The following is a 13,616-nucleotide window of genomic DNA, read 5'->3' as shown; positions in this document are numbered from 1 at the left end:
CTTACATGCCAATAATATTCTGGCAAATTGAGTGCAATTACCTATTGCTGTGAAATTCTGGGAAGTTTTAGTCTGTGATAGCACAATCATTAGAATGTTTTCAACTCAACCCAAACATTTAACTTGGCTCTATTTTGAACTCCTGACCATTCCTATTTTTACAGCTCAGTTTTTTGAGTATATCTGGTACCTAAAGAGAATAATTGAAATATCCCCATAACCCTGCATTTACCAAGGCCAATCCACCTAATGTGCAAATATTTGAACAGAGAGGAAACTGAAGCACCCCTCAGGAAGTCCACACAGACAGAAGCAGAATGGGCAAACTCCGTACAGACAATCACCCACGGCTGGAATTGAACCCAGGTCCCTGGTGCTGTCAAAATTAAACTGCTCGTACACACAGTCACCAAAAGAAAATCAAAACCCCTATGTAGTCTGACCGATATGTGACTTCTGAACCATCAAGGTCTTTTCTCCCCTAACACTGTGTACCCTCCACACACAAGCATCACCCTTCACCCCCAAACTATAGCATAAACCTCCACACTTCCTCCTCGCAAATGCGAGGTGATGCATTTAGGAAGATCAAATTCAAAGGTGAACTATACAGTAAATGGAAAAGTCCTAGGGAAAATTGACGAACAGAGACCTGGGTGTTCAGGTCCATTGTTCCCTGAAGGTGACAACACAGGTCAATAGGGTGGTCAAGAAGGCATATGGCATGCTTTCCTTCATTGGGTGGGGTATTGAGTACAAGAGTTGGCAGATCATGTTGCAGTTGTTAGGACTTAGGTTCTACTTGGAGTACTGTGTACAGTTCTGGTCGCCACATTACCAGAAGGATGTGGATGCTTTGGAGATGGTGCAGAGGAGGTTCACCAGGATGTTGCCTGGTATGGAGGGTGCTGGCTATGAAGAGAGGTTGAGTAGATTATGATTATTTTCATTAGAAAGACAGAGATTTAGGGGGACCTGATTGAGGTCTACAAAATCATGAGGGGTATAGACAGGGTGGATAGCAAGAAGCTTTTTCCCAGAGTGGGGGACTCAATTACTAGGGGTCATGAGTTCAAAGTGAGAGGAGGAAAGTTTAAGGGAGATATGCATGGAAAGTTCTTTACACAGAGGCTGGTGGGTGCCTGGAACACGTTGCCAGCGGAGGTGGTAGACGCAGACACGTTTTAAGATATATTTGGACAGGTACATGGATGGGCAGGGAACAAATGGACACAGACCGTTAGAAAATAGATGATAGGTTAGACAGACGATCTCGATCTGCGCAGGCTTGGAGGGCCGAAGGGCCTGTTCCTGTGCTGTAATTTTCTTTGTACTTCAGCTGTGATGTAGAGCCATCTAGATCCAAGATGTTAACTTGCTGTCTCTCCTTGAATGCTGTCTGTCCTGCTGTGATCTCCAGCATTTGTTATCAGTACAGCATCTGCAGAAATATGCTCCTACTATATGTGACTCCATTGCATACTGCATTCTAAACGAATGCCACATTTGTAGGGCAATTGGGAATACAGAATAAGATGGTTTAGCCAACATCATCCACAAGTAAGTTCAAAAGAGATGCAATAAATCAAGGCGCAGTGGACTGTAAGTGGAGAAACTCTACAGGTCTGACAGTGTCTCTGGAGAGTGAAAGGAAGTTAACACTTTGAGACCAGGGCAACTGTTACAAGTTTCAAAGAAGTCATACAGCAGCCCTCTTTGTTTTTATTTCAAGTTTGCAGCATCTGCATATTTTGCTTTTATTAAACATGTAGTGATGTCACAACTTAATCAAAAATTATATCGTTTAATGACCTAATACTTTATATTTTTCATAGAATACTGTACAGACAGAGGCCATTTGGCCCATCGAGTCTTTGCTGACACTCTGAAGAGCATCCTACCGTATCCCCATAACCCTGCATTTATTAGGGCTAATCCACCTAATCTGCAAATATTTGGGCTGAGAGGAAACTGAAGCACCCCTCAGGAAATCCACACAGACACAAGCAGCATGGGCAAACTCCATACAGACAATCACCCAAGGCTGGAATTGAACCCAGGTCCCTGGTGCTGTGAGGCAGCAGTCCTAGCCATTTATTTTGTTTCTGCTGCATTAAAGATGCTGTCGAACCTTGTGTTATTTTGTTAGGCAGTATTAGCAACAATCAAATTCTACTAGGATCTTGCGGGAATGGGGTTGGTCACATGCGTGCCTTTGTGACAACATTGTAACCACAAATTGTTGTAAAGAAAGATGTTTAAATCTCCAGTGGAATGAGGCTCGGTACCACCCTCCATGACAGTGGTGTTCCTAGACATAGATAAATCATAACAAAGTTGGCAATATATCTGTTCCTACTCCATTCCCATTTAAAAACCGGCATTGCAGTGGATCTTGTTTTATCTTCCAACAGTTGCTGCCGCTGCCGCCTCCGCAAACGGTACAGCAAGTGGCCTCGCCGGGACAGCAAATGGCTCCTTTCGCCCAATGGGCAACCAACAGCCACAGCAACAGCCGCAGCAACAGCCTACCAATAGTTTGGCCTCTAACTCCTTCTATGGTAACAATTCTCTGTCGAGCACTTCACAAAGCAACTCACTGTTCTCTCAGGGGTCTGGCCAGCCAGGCAGCACTTCCCTGGGCTTTGGAAGCACTAGTTCACTTGGGGCTACACTTGGATCTGCACTTGGCGGATTTGGATCAGCAGGTACATTTGTAATTGTAGGAATGCAGCTGTATTGAACTGAAGTGTCAAGTTTTCTTGCCAGGCATGTGTCTCCATCGCTGATTGGCTGCCTACCAAAAATATTGTTGTAAAATTAATTGTGGCCTTTAGATGTACTTAGGAAACCAAAACCTAATTTAGTTTCAGTTAAAACCACCTCCAAAGTTTAAAAACTCAAAGTACCAGGCAATAATCTGTTTCTCGGTTTTGATGCATTCACTCAAACTAAATGGTAATGACATATGCTTAACAAATTGCAACGTGATACTTCAGTCTTGTCATAGTCAGTTTTATCACATCGAAGGACTCCTCAGCACTATTCTAATTGTTTTGTTTTGCTAATTCACGTGTGCTATCACCTGTTTTTCTACTGTAATATTTGCTTAGAAATACCCTTCTCTGACACAGGGCAATTTGAAAACATATCTGTATCTGTGGCTGAGTGCTGTCTACCATTTTAAATGGATGCTGCATGGATTTGACACATCTGCCGTTACGCTTCACTGAACCCATGGTGACAGTGACAAGTTTTACAAAAATGTGTGTTGGGATTGGTTCCTTCAGGGCATGCATGGACCATATTTGGAAGTTAGTGAAGAGTTTCTGATCTACGGAGGCCATGGTGTTAAAACAACATTTAATTTCCTACGCAGAGCTGTCCACATGAACAGATTTGAGTTTTATGCTCAAAACAAAAAACCATTCTTTATCTCTTTGTTAGACACATTTAGTTTTCTTTTGTAAAGACCGAAGAATGCATCAAAATACATTAAAGTTGCTAAACGAAAATGAGTTGGTTTTTATCACAAAGACTCGGACAGGTCAATTTGTAGATATGCATGTGTGATTTTTTTTATCGGTGATCAAAAGTAATAACTTATTTTCAACTTTGTTTTTAAGTTGGAAGCTCCAACACCAGCAGTGGCTCACGAAGAGACTCCCTTACTGGTAGCTCTGATCTGTACAAGCGAACGACCAGCAGCCTTGCTCCCATTGGCCACAACTTTTACAATGGGTTAGGATTCTCTTCATCTCCTGGCCCAGTAGGGATGCCTCTTCCGAACCAGGGTCCCAGCCACTCGCTAACACCACCACCATCGTTATCATCACATGGATCATCATCGAGCCTTAACCTGGGTAAGAGGGGTGGGTAGCTCTCTTATTACAAAGATCTTCTTTGTTGCAAATTTCTACGTCTACCAGAAATTAAAGCAGTTTTAAAACAAAAGGAATATCTGAAATTTTACAAAGCCAAAAAGTACAGCTTTATGAGCAGACTGCGATGTGTTTTTCTAAATTGTTAGACTGACTTTGAATGCCTTGATTAAAAGCAGACATACTATTGCTGGGAAAATTTGTATATCTGGTTGAAGTTGTGTGCACAGATAATGGCTGGAGGTGTTTGCAGTACTTGGCGATGATGACACACTTGCCCTCACTGAGAGCTGTTATATACTGCTCGTTTATGAGACTAGTTTTTGTACTCATGGGCTGAGCCAGTAATCCACCTCATTGTTTTAGCAATGTGTTTTTGTGTGCATGTCAATTAGTGGTTAGTGTGTAGTCACGTAGAGTTTTACTTTTAAGTTGGTTCTGTTGCATAAAATTTAAAAAGCCTGTTGGCTTCAAGTCGCAGTGAATCCCCTTGATTGGGATGATGTAAACCTGCCACTAATGTTGTACTGCACATACTGTACTTATTCAGCATTACTCATCTGTAAGTTAACTCACTGAAATAGTCTACACCTTTCAACAGTAAGCCATTTTTTAAAAAATTGAGCTACCGTGAGGAACTTGCCGACCATTTAAAAATGTTATCGTGTGATTTTTAGAATCAGCATTAACAATATGTAGTTAAATGGTGGTTGAAATAATATCAACCTTTTGATACATTTGTAATCACAGGTGGGCTGACTAATGGAAGTGGAAGATTTATTTCTGCTGCCCCGGGTGCTGAAGCCAAGTACCGAAGTGTCAACAGTGCCTCCAGTCTGTTTAGCTCCAGCAGTCAGTTGTTTCCACCATCCCGCCTGCGGTATAGCATGTCTGATGTGATGCCATCCGGGCGCAGCAGATTACTGGAAGACTTCCGTAATAACCGCTACCCAAACCTTCAGCTGCGTGAAATAGCAGGCCACATCATGGAATTCTCTCAGGATCAACACGGTTCAAGGTATGGTGAAATCACTTAAATACAGCTAAGTACTTTTAAATTGGGGAAGACTATTGATTCATCAAAATCTGCCAGTGCAGAAGTAATGCATTAGACTTGAGCATCAACTCACTGCAAACTTAGTTAAGCTGTTGATCATTGCTCAACTCAGTGAGACAAATCAGAAAAGGCGTGTCAGTTTTGATCCCTAGTCTTGCAGTATTGTCCCAGGTAGCAACTTGAGCACTATGTTTAGACTTGGGGTCAATGTTGCAGCTAGGTTTGTGCCGCACTTGATTGAGTAGGTTTTCTGTTAAATGCACGTGCCTGATTGTTGGTAAGAATAGAATTGAAGTCAGATCTGGACTCGTTCAAATCCCAAAACGTCAAATTGGCTGCTAATACTTGAACACAGCCCAGCTTACTTGATGAAAGTACTTGAAGGGTACTATAAGTTCAGGTACTTATACCTGTGCCTGAACAAACATGAGCACTTCAAAAGGAGATGGAGAAAATACTTAAACAAATCAAGCCGATCTAAAAGGGAATGATGTTGGGAAAGGCAAGTACAAGTGAGCAAACTTTGGATGTTTGCTTTATTGGGAAGGTTCTTCTGTCTTTCTGTCCATTCTGAGGAAGAGTCACCGGACCTGAAACGTTAACTCTGTTTTTCCCTTCACAGGAGCTGCCAGACTTGCTGAGCTTCTCCAGCAACTTTGTTTTTTTTTCCCTGATACACAGCGTCCACAGTTCTTCCATATTAATTCTGTCTTAATATGTGGTTCTTGTAATTAGACTTTTAAGTCGTTTGTTTTAATGTGTTTAGCCTGGCTTGTACTGCCTCTTCAGAACTTTGCTTTTTAAGATGCTTCTTTCATGACTATTTGTGCTAAATACTACTAGCCATGTGCCTGCTTAACCTGAGATAATAAGGTGTCGAGCTGGATGAACACAGCAGGCCAAGCAGCATCAGAGGAGCAGGAAGGCTAACGTTTTGGGCCTAGACCCTTCTTAGAAAATCTGAAGAAGGGTCTAGGCCCAAAACGTCAGTCTTTCTGCTCCTGTGATGACGCTTGGCCTGCTGTGTTCATCCAGCTCTGTGCCTTGTTATCTCAGATTCTCTAGCATTTGCACTTCTTACTGTGCCTGTTTAACCTGATGGATGCATTTAAACTGGTTGATTGATGAGCTCATTTAAATTGAGATGCTCAGAAAATATGGAAAACTAATTATTATCTTTGGCACTTTTGTACTTTCTTTAAAAAAAAAGGCAGTTTCATCACAAGATTTAACAGCCACTTGACAGTTTGTGCATTTGGAATAAATACAAGTACTGGTTTGAAAGGAATGTGCCAAATTATTTTTATGTTATCACAGTGCAATCCGTGCAGAGAAGCAAATGAGGCAAAAAGTATTTCATGCTTCCACAAAGCTTCTGAGTACAAAAACATTTTGCCAAGAACTGAGTTATCTGTGGAAATGCACATAAGCATATAAGAAAACAGTTGCTGCTGTTCTGTACTTCACAGTTCATCCAGCACTGTGAGTAGATAAAGCCTGTATGATAATGCACAGCAGCAACTGTTAAGTCATTTGGAGTGATGAGGTACGTTTATATGACAAGTTTGGGTGAAGGAGTGCTGAAGTTTATGATATATGGCCGCATATATTAACATTTTACATTGACGTAGGAGATCTCGCGCTCTCTGTCTTCTCGCTCCCACTCTCTCTGCAAAGCATCCGTTTACTTGTTTCTGAATGGTTGAATATTACATTTGTGTGAACACTGTGAAAATTTTCTGCTTTACAATCTGAAGTTTAAGCAGCCAGGTACTTAAACTGCATCATGTAGTTGGTTCACCACTTGTTGCATGCATCTCTGGGGTGAGTGTGGCTTCTGCCAGGTGTGCATATACTTAGATGTTCACTGCTGCTGTCCTGGGAAGGTATTTGGGATTACCCGAATGATTCTTTTTGTGGAGAGATTTCAGTTTCTGTTTTTGGTGGGCAAAAGTTGGCAGAGCCAAGACTGGAAAATTTGTTATGTGTGGGGTTTCGCAGGAATGAGCTACATCTGGCAACCAGGACAGCAGGGAAATATTCTTGCCTGGTACGTAACCCAAGTTGTACATTCCAAGTGGCTGTTAATTTCAGAACAAAGAGACCAAAATTCACTTGGTAGGTATGATAGAGCCTTTCACGTCACTTCCTTAAAATAATACTTGGAGTAGAAAGTTGTAGTTTCAGTATTGCCATCATATACACCCTTGAAAATATTTTGTTACCTATAGATTTATTCAACTTAAATTGGAACGTGCCACTCCTGCTGAAAGACAGCTGGTTTTTAATGAAATACTACAGGCAGCTTATCAACTGATGGTCGATGTTTTTGGAAACTATGTAATTCAGAAATTCTTTGAGGTAAGTAGCAAACTTGATGCCTTTACACTCCATTCATAAGATATTTTGTCCAAACCAGGCGGGTTGTGAGGTATGGTGTCAAGGCTAGGGGAATTATGGCTTGAGTTTCTGTTTACTAGTGAGTTTTGAGAAGAGTTTCTGTTTACTTTGCTGATGCTAAAGATCCAAGGAAAACATTACTAATTAATGCCTGCACATTGGACTAACATTAGACAAATATATTAAAAGCAACGTCGAATTTTCAGATTGGTGGATTGGGTTACCTCTCTGTTTTAAAAAATCAAATGTATGCACATGTTGGGAATCTCTCTAATTTTGAAATATTTAATAGTGGCATGTTAGATTCGTTCCTTCATTTCTCTCCACGCGTACACTTTCTTGCCTAGTTTTGCCCTTCCTTTGTGCCATGCAGGCGACATTGTGTAACTCCCAGCCTAATCTTGGTCTGATCCACGTTCGAGTACCCTCCAGCAGGAAGGCTACCTCATGCTCATGAGAATAGTTTTATTTATTCTTAATTCAAGTTTATGGGAATAAGTTGCCGTGTGCCTTCCACGGCTTTGTGGCTGAAATCCCTAACTGGAAATAGAACCTGAGGCTTTGCTAGTGTTTGGCTCAGCTACAGATGAAAGGAACATAGCAGATCTTGCTGTTTTTTTAAAAAAATTAAAAATATACCATCTGCTCATTGGTTGGAAGCACAAACTTTATTAAATCCTGAGTTCAACCCATTTACATGCAGTTTTCCATGGAAATCTTTCAAACGTACCTCTGGAGAAACATCTTTGCCTTGAGTATAGTGTGTGATGTGAAATTTACATGTCAAATAGTGTGATTATGAAGAACAAATAGAATAAGCGGATGGGCTAACATGACATAAAGTAGAAGGAGGCTTGTGTGGAGGGATAACGATATCCTGTTTGTGCTGTAGATATTGTGCGGTTCTATATGACAACATGTAGGTGGTGGAATGGCTGAATTTGTTCTGGTAAAATTTACTTGCTCCATGTTCTTCAGTTTGGAAGCTTGGATCAGAAGCTGGCGTTAGCTCAACGTATTCGTGGACATGTTCTATCTTTGGCGTTGCAGATGTACGGCTGTCGTGTGATACAGAAAGCTCTGGAATCTATTCCCCCAGACCAGCAGATCATTGTAAGATTGAATTTGTTTTTTGAACACTTGATTCAAGTATTTATATTAGCCATTTTCATGAGATCTACCACTAAGCAAGTGTTAGGAGCAAATAGAATCGTAAATGTATTAGTGAACTTTATATGTTTTCTGTCAGTTAATTTGTCAGGATGGAAATCACAGACCGCACAATCCGAATGATGCAGAAGGATGTCATTTGGCTCACTGTATAATGTATCTCCAAATGCCCTTCATGACTTAGTTGCATTTTCCTGCCTTTTCACCCTACTTTTGCAAATTGGAATCCTCATAATTTCAGATTTTGTTGTACGAAATTTAAAGTCAGCAACTGCCATATTGCACCTGAATCCATGTCTGCAGACTATTAGCCTGGACCTCTTGATCACAGTGTTCATGTCCCTCCTAAAGTGTGCCCAGAATTTGGCACAGTACTCCTGCTAAGGCCAAACCAGAATTTTGCATGTGTAATACATAACCTTCTGGCTTTTGTACTAAAATCCAGACCCCAAATCTTCTGTTACCTGGTTTGTGATCTGCTCATGCATTCACTGACTTGTGCAGAAATACCCCAAGATCTCTGTTGTATTCACTTCAGACTTTTACCATTTGACATATAAAGGCTCTTGTTTGAGCTAGCAACATGTATCATCACTTCATATTTAGTTGCGTGTCTGTCTGCCAACCTGTGTTCTCTACTGTTTACTATGTAGCTATTTACCATATTCCCGACTTTTCTGTGACGTGTCCACCGCAAAATTATTGCCCCAACATGTTCATGTTATTAGTATAGTAACACATGCAGTTTGAATTGAAATACCTTCCTTGGTAGCCCCAGGCAGAAGGATAAAATGTCTCTCTTTATTATACGCCACACTATGTAGACAATGTTTTTTAGGTCAAATATGAAAGGTAAATCGATTTTGCTCCTCGCTTACCTAGAGCTTGTAGTTGCAGTTTGGTATTTAAATTTTGAATTTATCCACTGAAGAGACAATTAATACAAGAAAACCACCAATCACAAATATTTTAACAGGACAAATAAGAAATACATGGACAGGCAGGATAGATTTAGGTCGGTTCCGCATTTGCAGGGGGTGGACTCTGCTATTAGGCCCCTGCTGGCTTTGTTAATTAAGGACGGCCCCATGCACCTGAACGTTGTTTTTGGTGCCATCGGTGGCACTGGCTAAGGACAGGGAAGATTTTGCCAGGATTCTTGCTGGTTCTTACATTGACCCCGGCTAGAATAGGAGTAGTGTCCACATCACCTGTGATGTGTATGCAGTTTAACACACACCGTCCGCACTCATTTGCAGAATAGACACTTGACAGTAAATTTTGCTGTCTTCTGACAAAAGAGCACGGTAATGGCAAAGTTAAAATAAAATTCCAAAGTTACAAAAGCGTATTCTAGCCGTGTTAGAAAGCAAAATTTGATAGCAAGCCACATGAGACCTTGATAGGTGACCAGGAGTTAAGTCAAAGAGGCAGGTTCTCTGGGAGTTTTCCAGAAAGAGTGGGGAACAGGTTTAGGGAGTGAATTCCAGAGATAATGACCTTGGTTACTGAAAGCACAGGTACCAGTATACAATTCCATATTTCTGGATTCAGCCACTTTGACCTTTTAAAGTCCCATCCTGCTTTTGGATATTAATGTGTTTATAATTTCTGGGACAAATCTGCCTATGTCATCTTCATCTGAATTAGAGAAACTCTTCACTGATTACCACTTACAAATTTAAGTTTCTTTCTCCTTAACCCCTGGCAGCTCTGATTCTTGTGCTGACCGCGTGCACACTTCCACATACCTCAGTAATCAATTCCCTCATTGCAGCAAGTACTTCTCAAATTGCAATATAAATCTATTATGTATCTGTTTATTTTTGAACACGCTCTAAATTGGTGGTGTTGCAGATCTAGGATTTTTGTCAGAATATTTTCTCCAGTGTAATTTTGCTATTAATTTAATTTGTTCCTAATAAAGAAAAAGTTGCATTTACGTAACATTTCTCATGACTACCAGACATGTGAAAACATTTGACAGTTAGTCCAAGTCCTTCCGCAGTGCAGAGCGGAAACACAGCTACGAGTGTGTACACAGCAAACTCCCGAAGCAATGTTATTATGACCAGATAATGTGATTTTTGTGTTGCTGATTGGCCAGAGCACTAGGGGTAATTCACCTACTTTTGGTTTTACTAATGCAGTGAGATCCTTAATAGGCCCGAAGGGGCCTCTGTTAAAAATCTCATGTGACCTCTGACAGTAAACTCTCAGTACTGCACTGGAGTGTCAACACCGTGTTTTTTTTAAAAATAATTGAGTTTTAGATTGGAGCTTGAATCCTTGCATTTTAACTTCTGAGGCAAGCTTCCTACAAAGTAGGCCATGTTTGAACTACATGTCAATCTATTTGACACTAATGTTAATCACTGTTTCTATTAGGTTTGTATGTTATGCCCTGGAGTAGCAGTATAGCCTGAAAATAATCTGTGTTGTAGCATAAAATCTCTAGTGTCCTTCTAGGAGATTGTTTCCCTTTTTACTGTTTCAGCTTTGCCAGTGGGGAGCTGAGAGTTTTGCATTAGATGTTTGGAAATGTTCATTTTAGCATATGTATCTTGAATGTTCATTCAGCTCTGGTGTGTCTTTCACAATACTGTCTTGCTGCATTTGTTGACTTTGATTTAAAGATGTGGAAGGCAGATTTCTATTGCAGAATTAAATTATAAAATGCCTATACAATGGTTCAAGAGCTGAGGGAATAAAATACAAGTTTTGCAGAGTGTTAATGAGGTGATTCGTTGACCTAATCCAGCAAAGAAAGGCTAATATCAACCTTTATCAGTGTTGTTTTCTGCATCTCCCCTATTGTATACAGAATGAAATGGTGAAGGAACTTGATGGACATGTCCTAAAATGTGTCAAGGATCAGAATGGGAACCATGTGGTACAGAAATGTATTGAATGTGTACAGCCACAATCCTTACAGTTCATCATTGATGCTTTCCAAGGACAGGTATGGCTTGATCAGAGACTATAGCTATTTTTAATCTTCCCTTGCACTCATTCCTGTTGGGATGTGCTGTTAGTGCTTTACCTCATTAACCATTTGTTTTGTGTGCACACACACACACAGACACACACAGTCAATATGCTATTTAACTTTGGGGAGCATCACAGGTGAAGCTAATGCTGTCCTCACGTAACACTCGCAATCAGGTAAGGATACCCTGAGGCAGTGAAACTCTGCGCCATCTTTACTGCCACTACAGCAAAGGCCAGTTACTTCAAAATACATTAGGAATTGAACCATCTCCGCTGCCTCAGTTACTGACTTGCATCGTTAAGTGTGAAAGCTCACCTGTTGTTTTCTAACTAAAAATAGCATGATTTGGAGTGTTAGATGTAATGATTTACAATATAAAGCAAATAAAAATTCAAGTCATTTTTCAAATCTTTGGAATAGCTGTGCTATTTTGCTGCCCACTTATGAGTCCTATAGCACCGATTTAATCACATGCCCTTCTGCAAGCCCAGAGTAGTGGTGTGTACATTGTGACCAGTGAATCCTTATTTGCAGACTGGGAGAGCACATCGTGATCTAAGTCCAAAAATAACACACTGCACAAGATAAAGATTTCAAAGACATGGTCTATTTACTTTACACGCTACTTCAAAACGTCTCTTCTTTTCCCACACTATTAAAGGCTTATCATTGACCGCTTTGATTTCGTCAATAGGTTTTTGCCCTCTCGACCCACCCCTATGGCTGCCGTGTTATCCAGCGGATCTTAGAGCATTGCATGCCTGAGCAGACCCTGCCTATTCTGGAAGAGCTTCATCAACATACAGAACAGTTAGTTCAGGTATGTGTCCCGCTCACACTGAGGCAGCTGGCTATATATGTTGCTATAATTCTGCAATGGACTGTGGGATTAGGCAGTAGATTAAAGAGTGACACTTAACACTCTGTTGTGATTGCTAATTGAAGCCTCCCAGGCAGGCAGTGATATCTGATTTGCTTCAAAATGCAAGAGCCCTGTGTTCTATATCCTGAGTCATGCTAATAGTCTTCTGTGCTGACCAGCAATGAGATAATAGCCAGTGATATTGCTTAAGGGATAATTATAGGAAAGTTCCTGGGAAAAACCTACCCTCCCCATGTTTTGTTCAAATAGAACCAGTTGGATTTTGCATTCATCTGAGGGGGCAGGCAGGGTTTCAGCTTGATATCTCATTTAATAGATGGCACCATTGACAATGCAGCACTCCATTAATGCTTCATTGAACTGTCACCCTGGAGTAAGTGCTTAGATTTTGCTTTTGTAGTGATGCTCGTACCCAGAAGAGTCGGACAGATCAGTGCTAATAAGGTCAAGGCTGATGTTTCAGAGAGAGCAGCAAAATGGGGCATTTGGTGCCTTGGTTTTAACTGGTGATTTTCAATAAAGGTTATACTGTCATTCTTGAATTTTCATCCAGTCTTATACATCATGACCATCTTTAGGATATTTCAATCAGTAATTTTGTGCAATATTTTGCAAGTATTGCTATATTTAGTGTGGAATTATTTGAAAATGTGTCCCAGCAACTTTAATTGAAGAAAGTTTGAAGCTTGAGGTGAATTTGGCATCTGTTCATTTCTCGACATCATACACAACAGCCCACTGGTGCCAGGAGGATTTTTTTTATGCACTGCACTGAACCTGTGATGCGTTGGTTGTCGTGTTGCAGGTCAAGCAGCAGTGCTACAGTATATGCTTGTTATAACTGGAACTTGTCAGCTTTGAACACTGACTTGTTCTTTTAAGTGCAGGTGACATAACTTTATAGCAAAGAGTGAGGGTCAGTTGGCTCTGTTGACTAGGCTGGTTTGTGATGCAGAATGACACCAAAGACTGGTTAAATTCCAACACTGGTTGATGTCCTCATGGCCCTGCTTTCTCAACTTCGCTAACTGACCTGAAAGCGGTGACCCATCAAGTTAAATGTGCTATCAGTCATGTGTCTCTAATGACTGTGGTCCTCTGGGACTATGGCAGCTTTCACTTCCATGGGATGCAGCAACCCTTGAGAGCTGTTGTCAGCAGTAGAAGCATGAAGATTGTTGATCCAATAGGCACTATTATATTATATTGGTCACTTGGCTGCTGTCTTCATTC

The 13,616-nt window shown here is 40.8% G+C and overlaps 1 protein-coding gene and 2 non-coding genes across 7 annotated transcripts in view; all 3 read left to right on the top strand.

The window, feature by feature from the left end:
- The window catches only part of pum1 (pumilio RNA-binding family member 1), an 83,116-nt gene that overhangs the window by 58,257 nt on the left and 11,243 nt on the right, over positions 1-13,616 (top strand). For 3 of the 5 annotated variants that reach the window (XM_059654393.1, XM_059654395.1, XM_059654392.1), the window contains 7 exons: positions 2,415-2,708; positions 3,627-3,872; positions 4,632-4,899; positions 7,170-7,299; positions 8,317-8,451; positions 11,333-11,470; positions 12,195-12,320. In XM_059654393.1, the coding sequence (XP_059510376.1) occupies positions 2,415-2,708; positions 3,627-3,872; positions 4,632-4,899; positions 7,170-7,299; positions 8,317-8,451; positions 11,333-11,470; positions 12,195-12,320 (1,337 nt within the window). The remainder of the gene's footprint in view (positions 1-2,414; positions 2,709-3,626; positions 3,873-4,631; positions 4,900-7,169; positions 7,300-8,316; positions 8,452-11,332; positions 11,471-12,194; positions 12,321-13,616) is intronic. The other 2 variants (XM_059654396.1, XM_059654394.1) reach the window with 1 other exon arrangement.
- Positions 4,137-4,227, top strand: LOC125465206 (small nucleolar RNA SNORD103/SNORD85). Its single transcript, XR_007250199.1, has one exon. It is a non-coding gene; the product is annotated as a small nucleolar RNA SNORD103/SNORD85 (small nucleolar RNA).
- On the top strand, positions 13,147-13,279 carry LOC125465211 (small nucleolar RNA SNORA76). The gene has a single exon (XR_007250204.1). It is a non-coding gene; the product is annotated as a small nucleolar RNA SNORA76 (small nucleolar RNA).

The sequence above is a fragment of the Stegostoma tigrinum genome, chromosome 24 (assembly GCF_030684315.1).
Source record: "Stegostoma tigrinum isolate sSteTig4 chromosome 24, sSteTig4.hap1, whole genome shotgun sequence".
NCBI lineage: Eukaryota > Metazoa > Chordata > Chondrichthyes > Orectolobiformes > Stegostomatidae > Stegostoma > Stegostoma tigrinum.
This window is presented reverse-complemented; position numbering and strand designations above follow the sequence as displayed.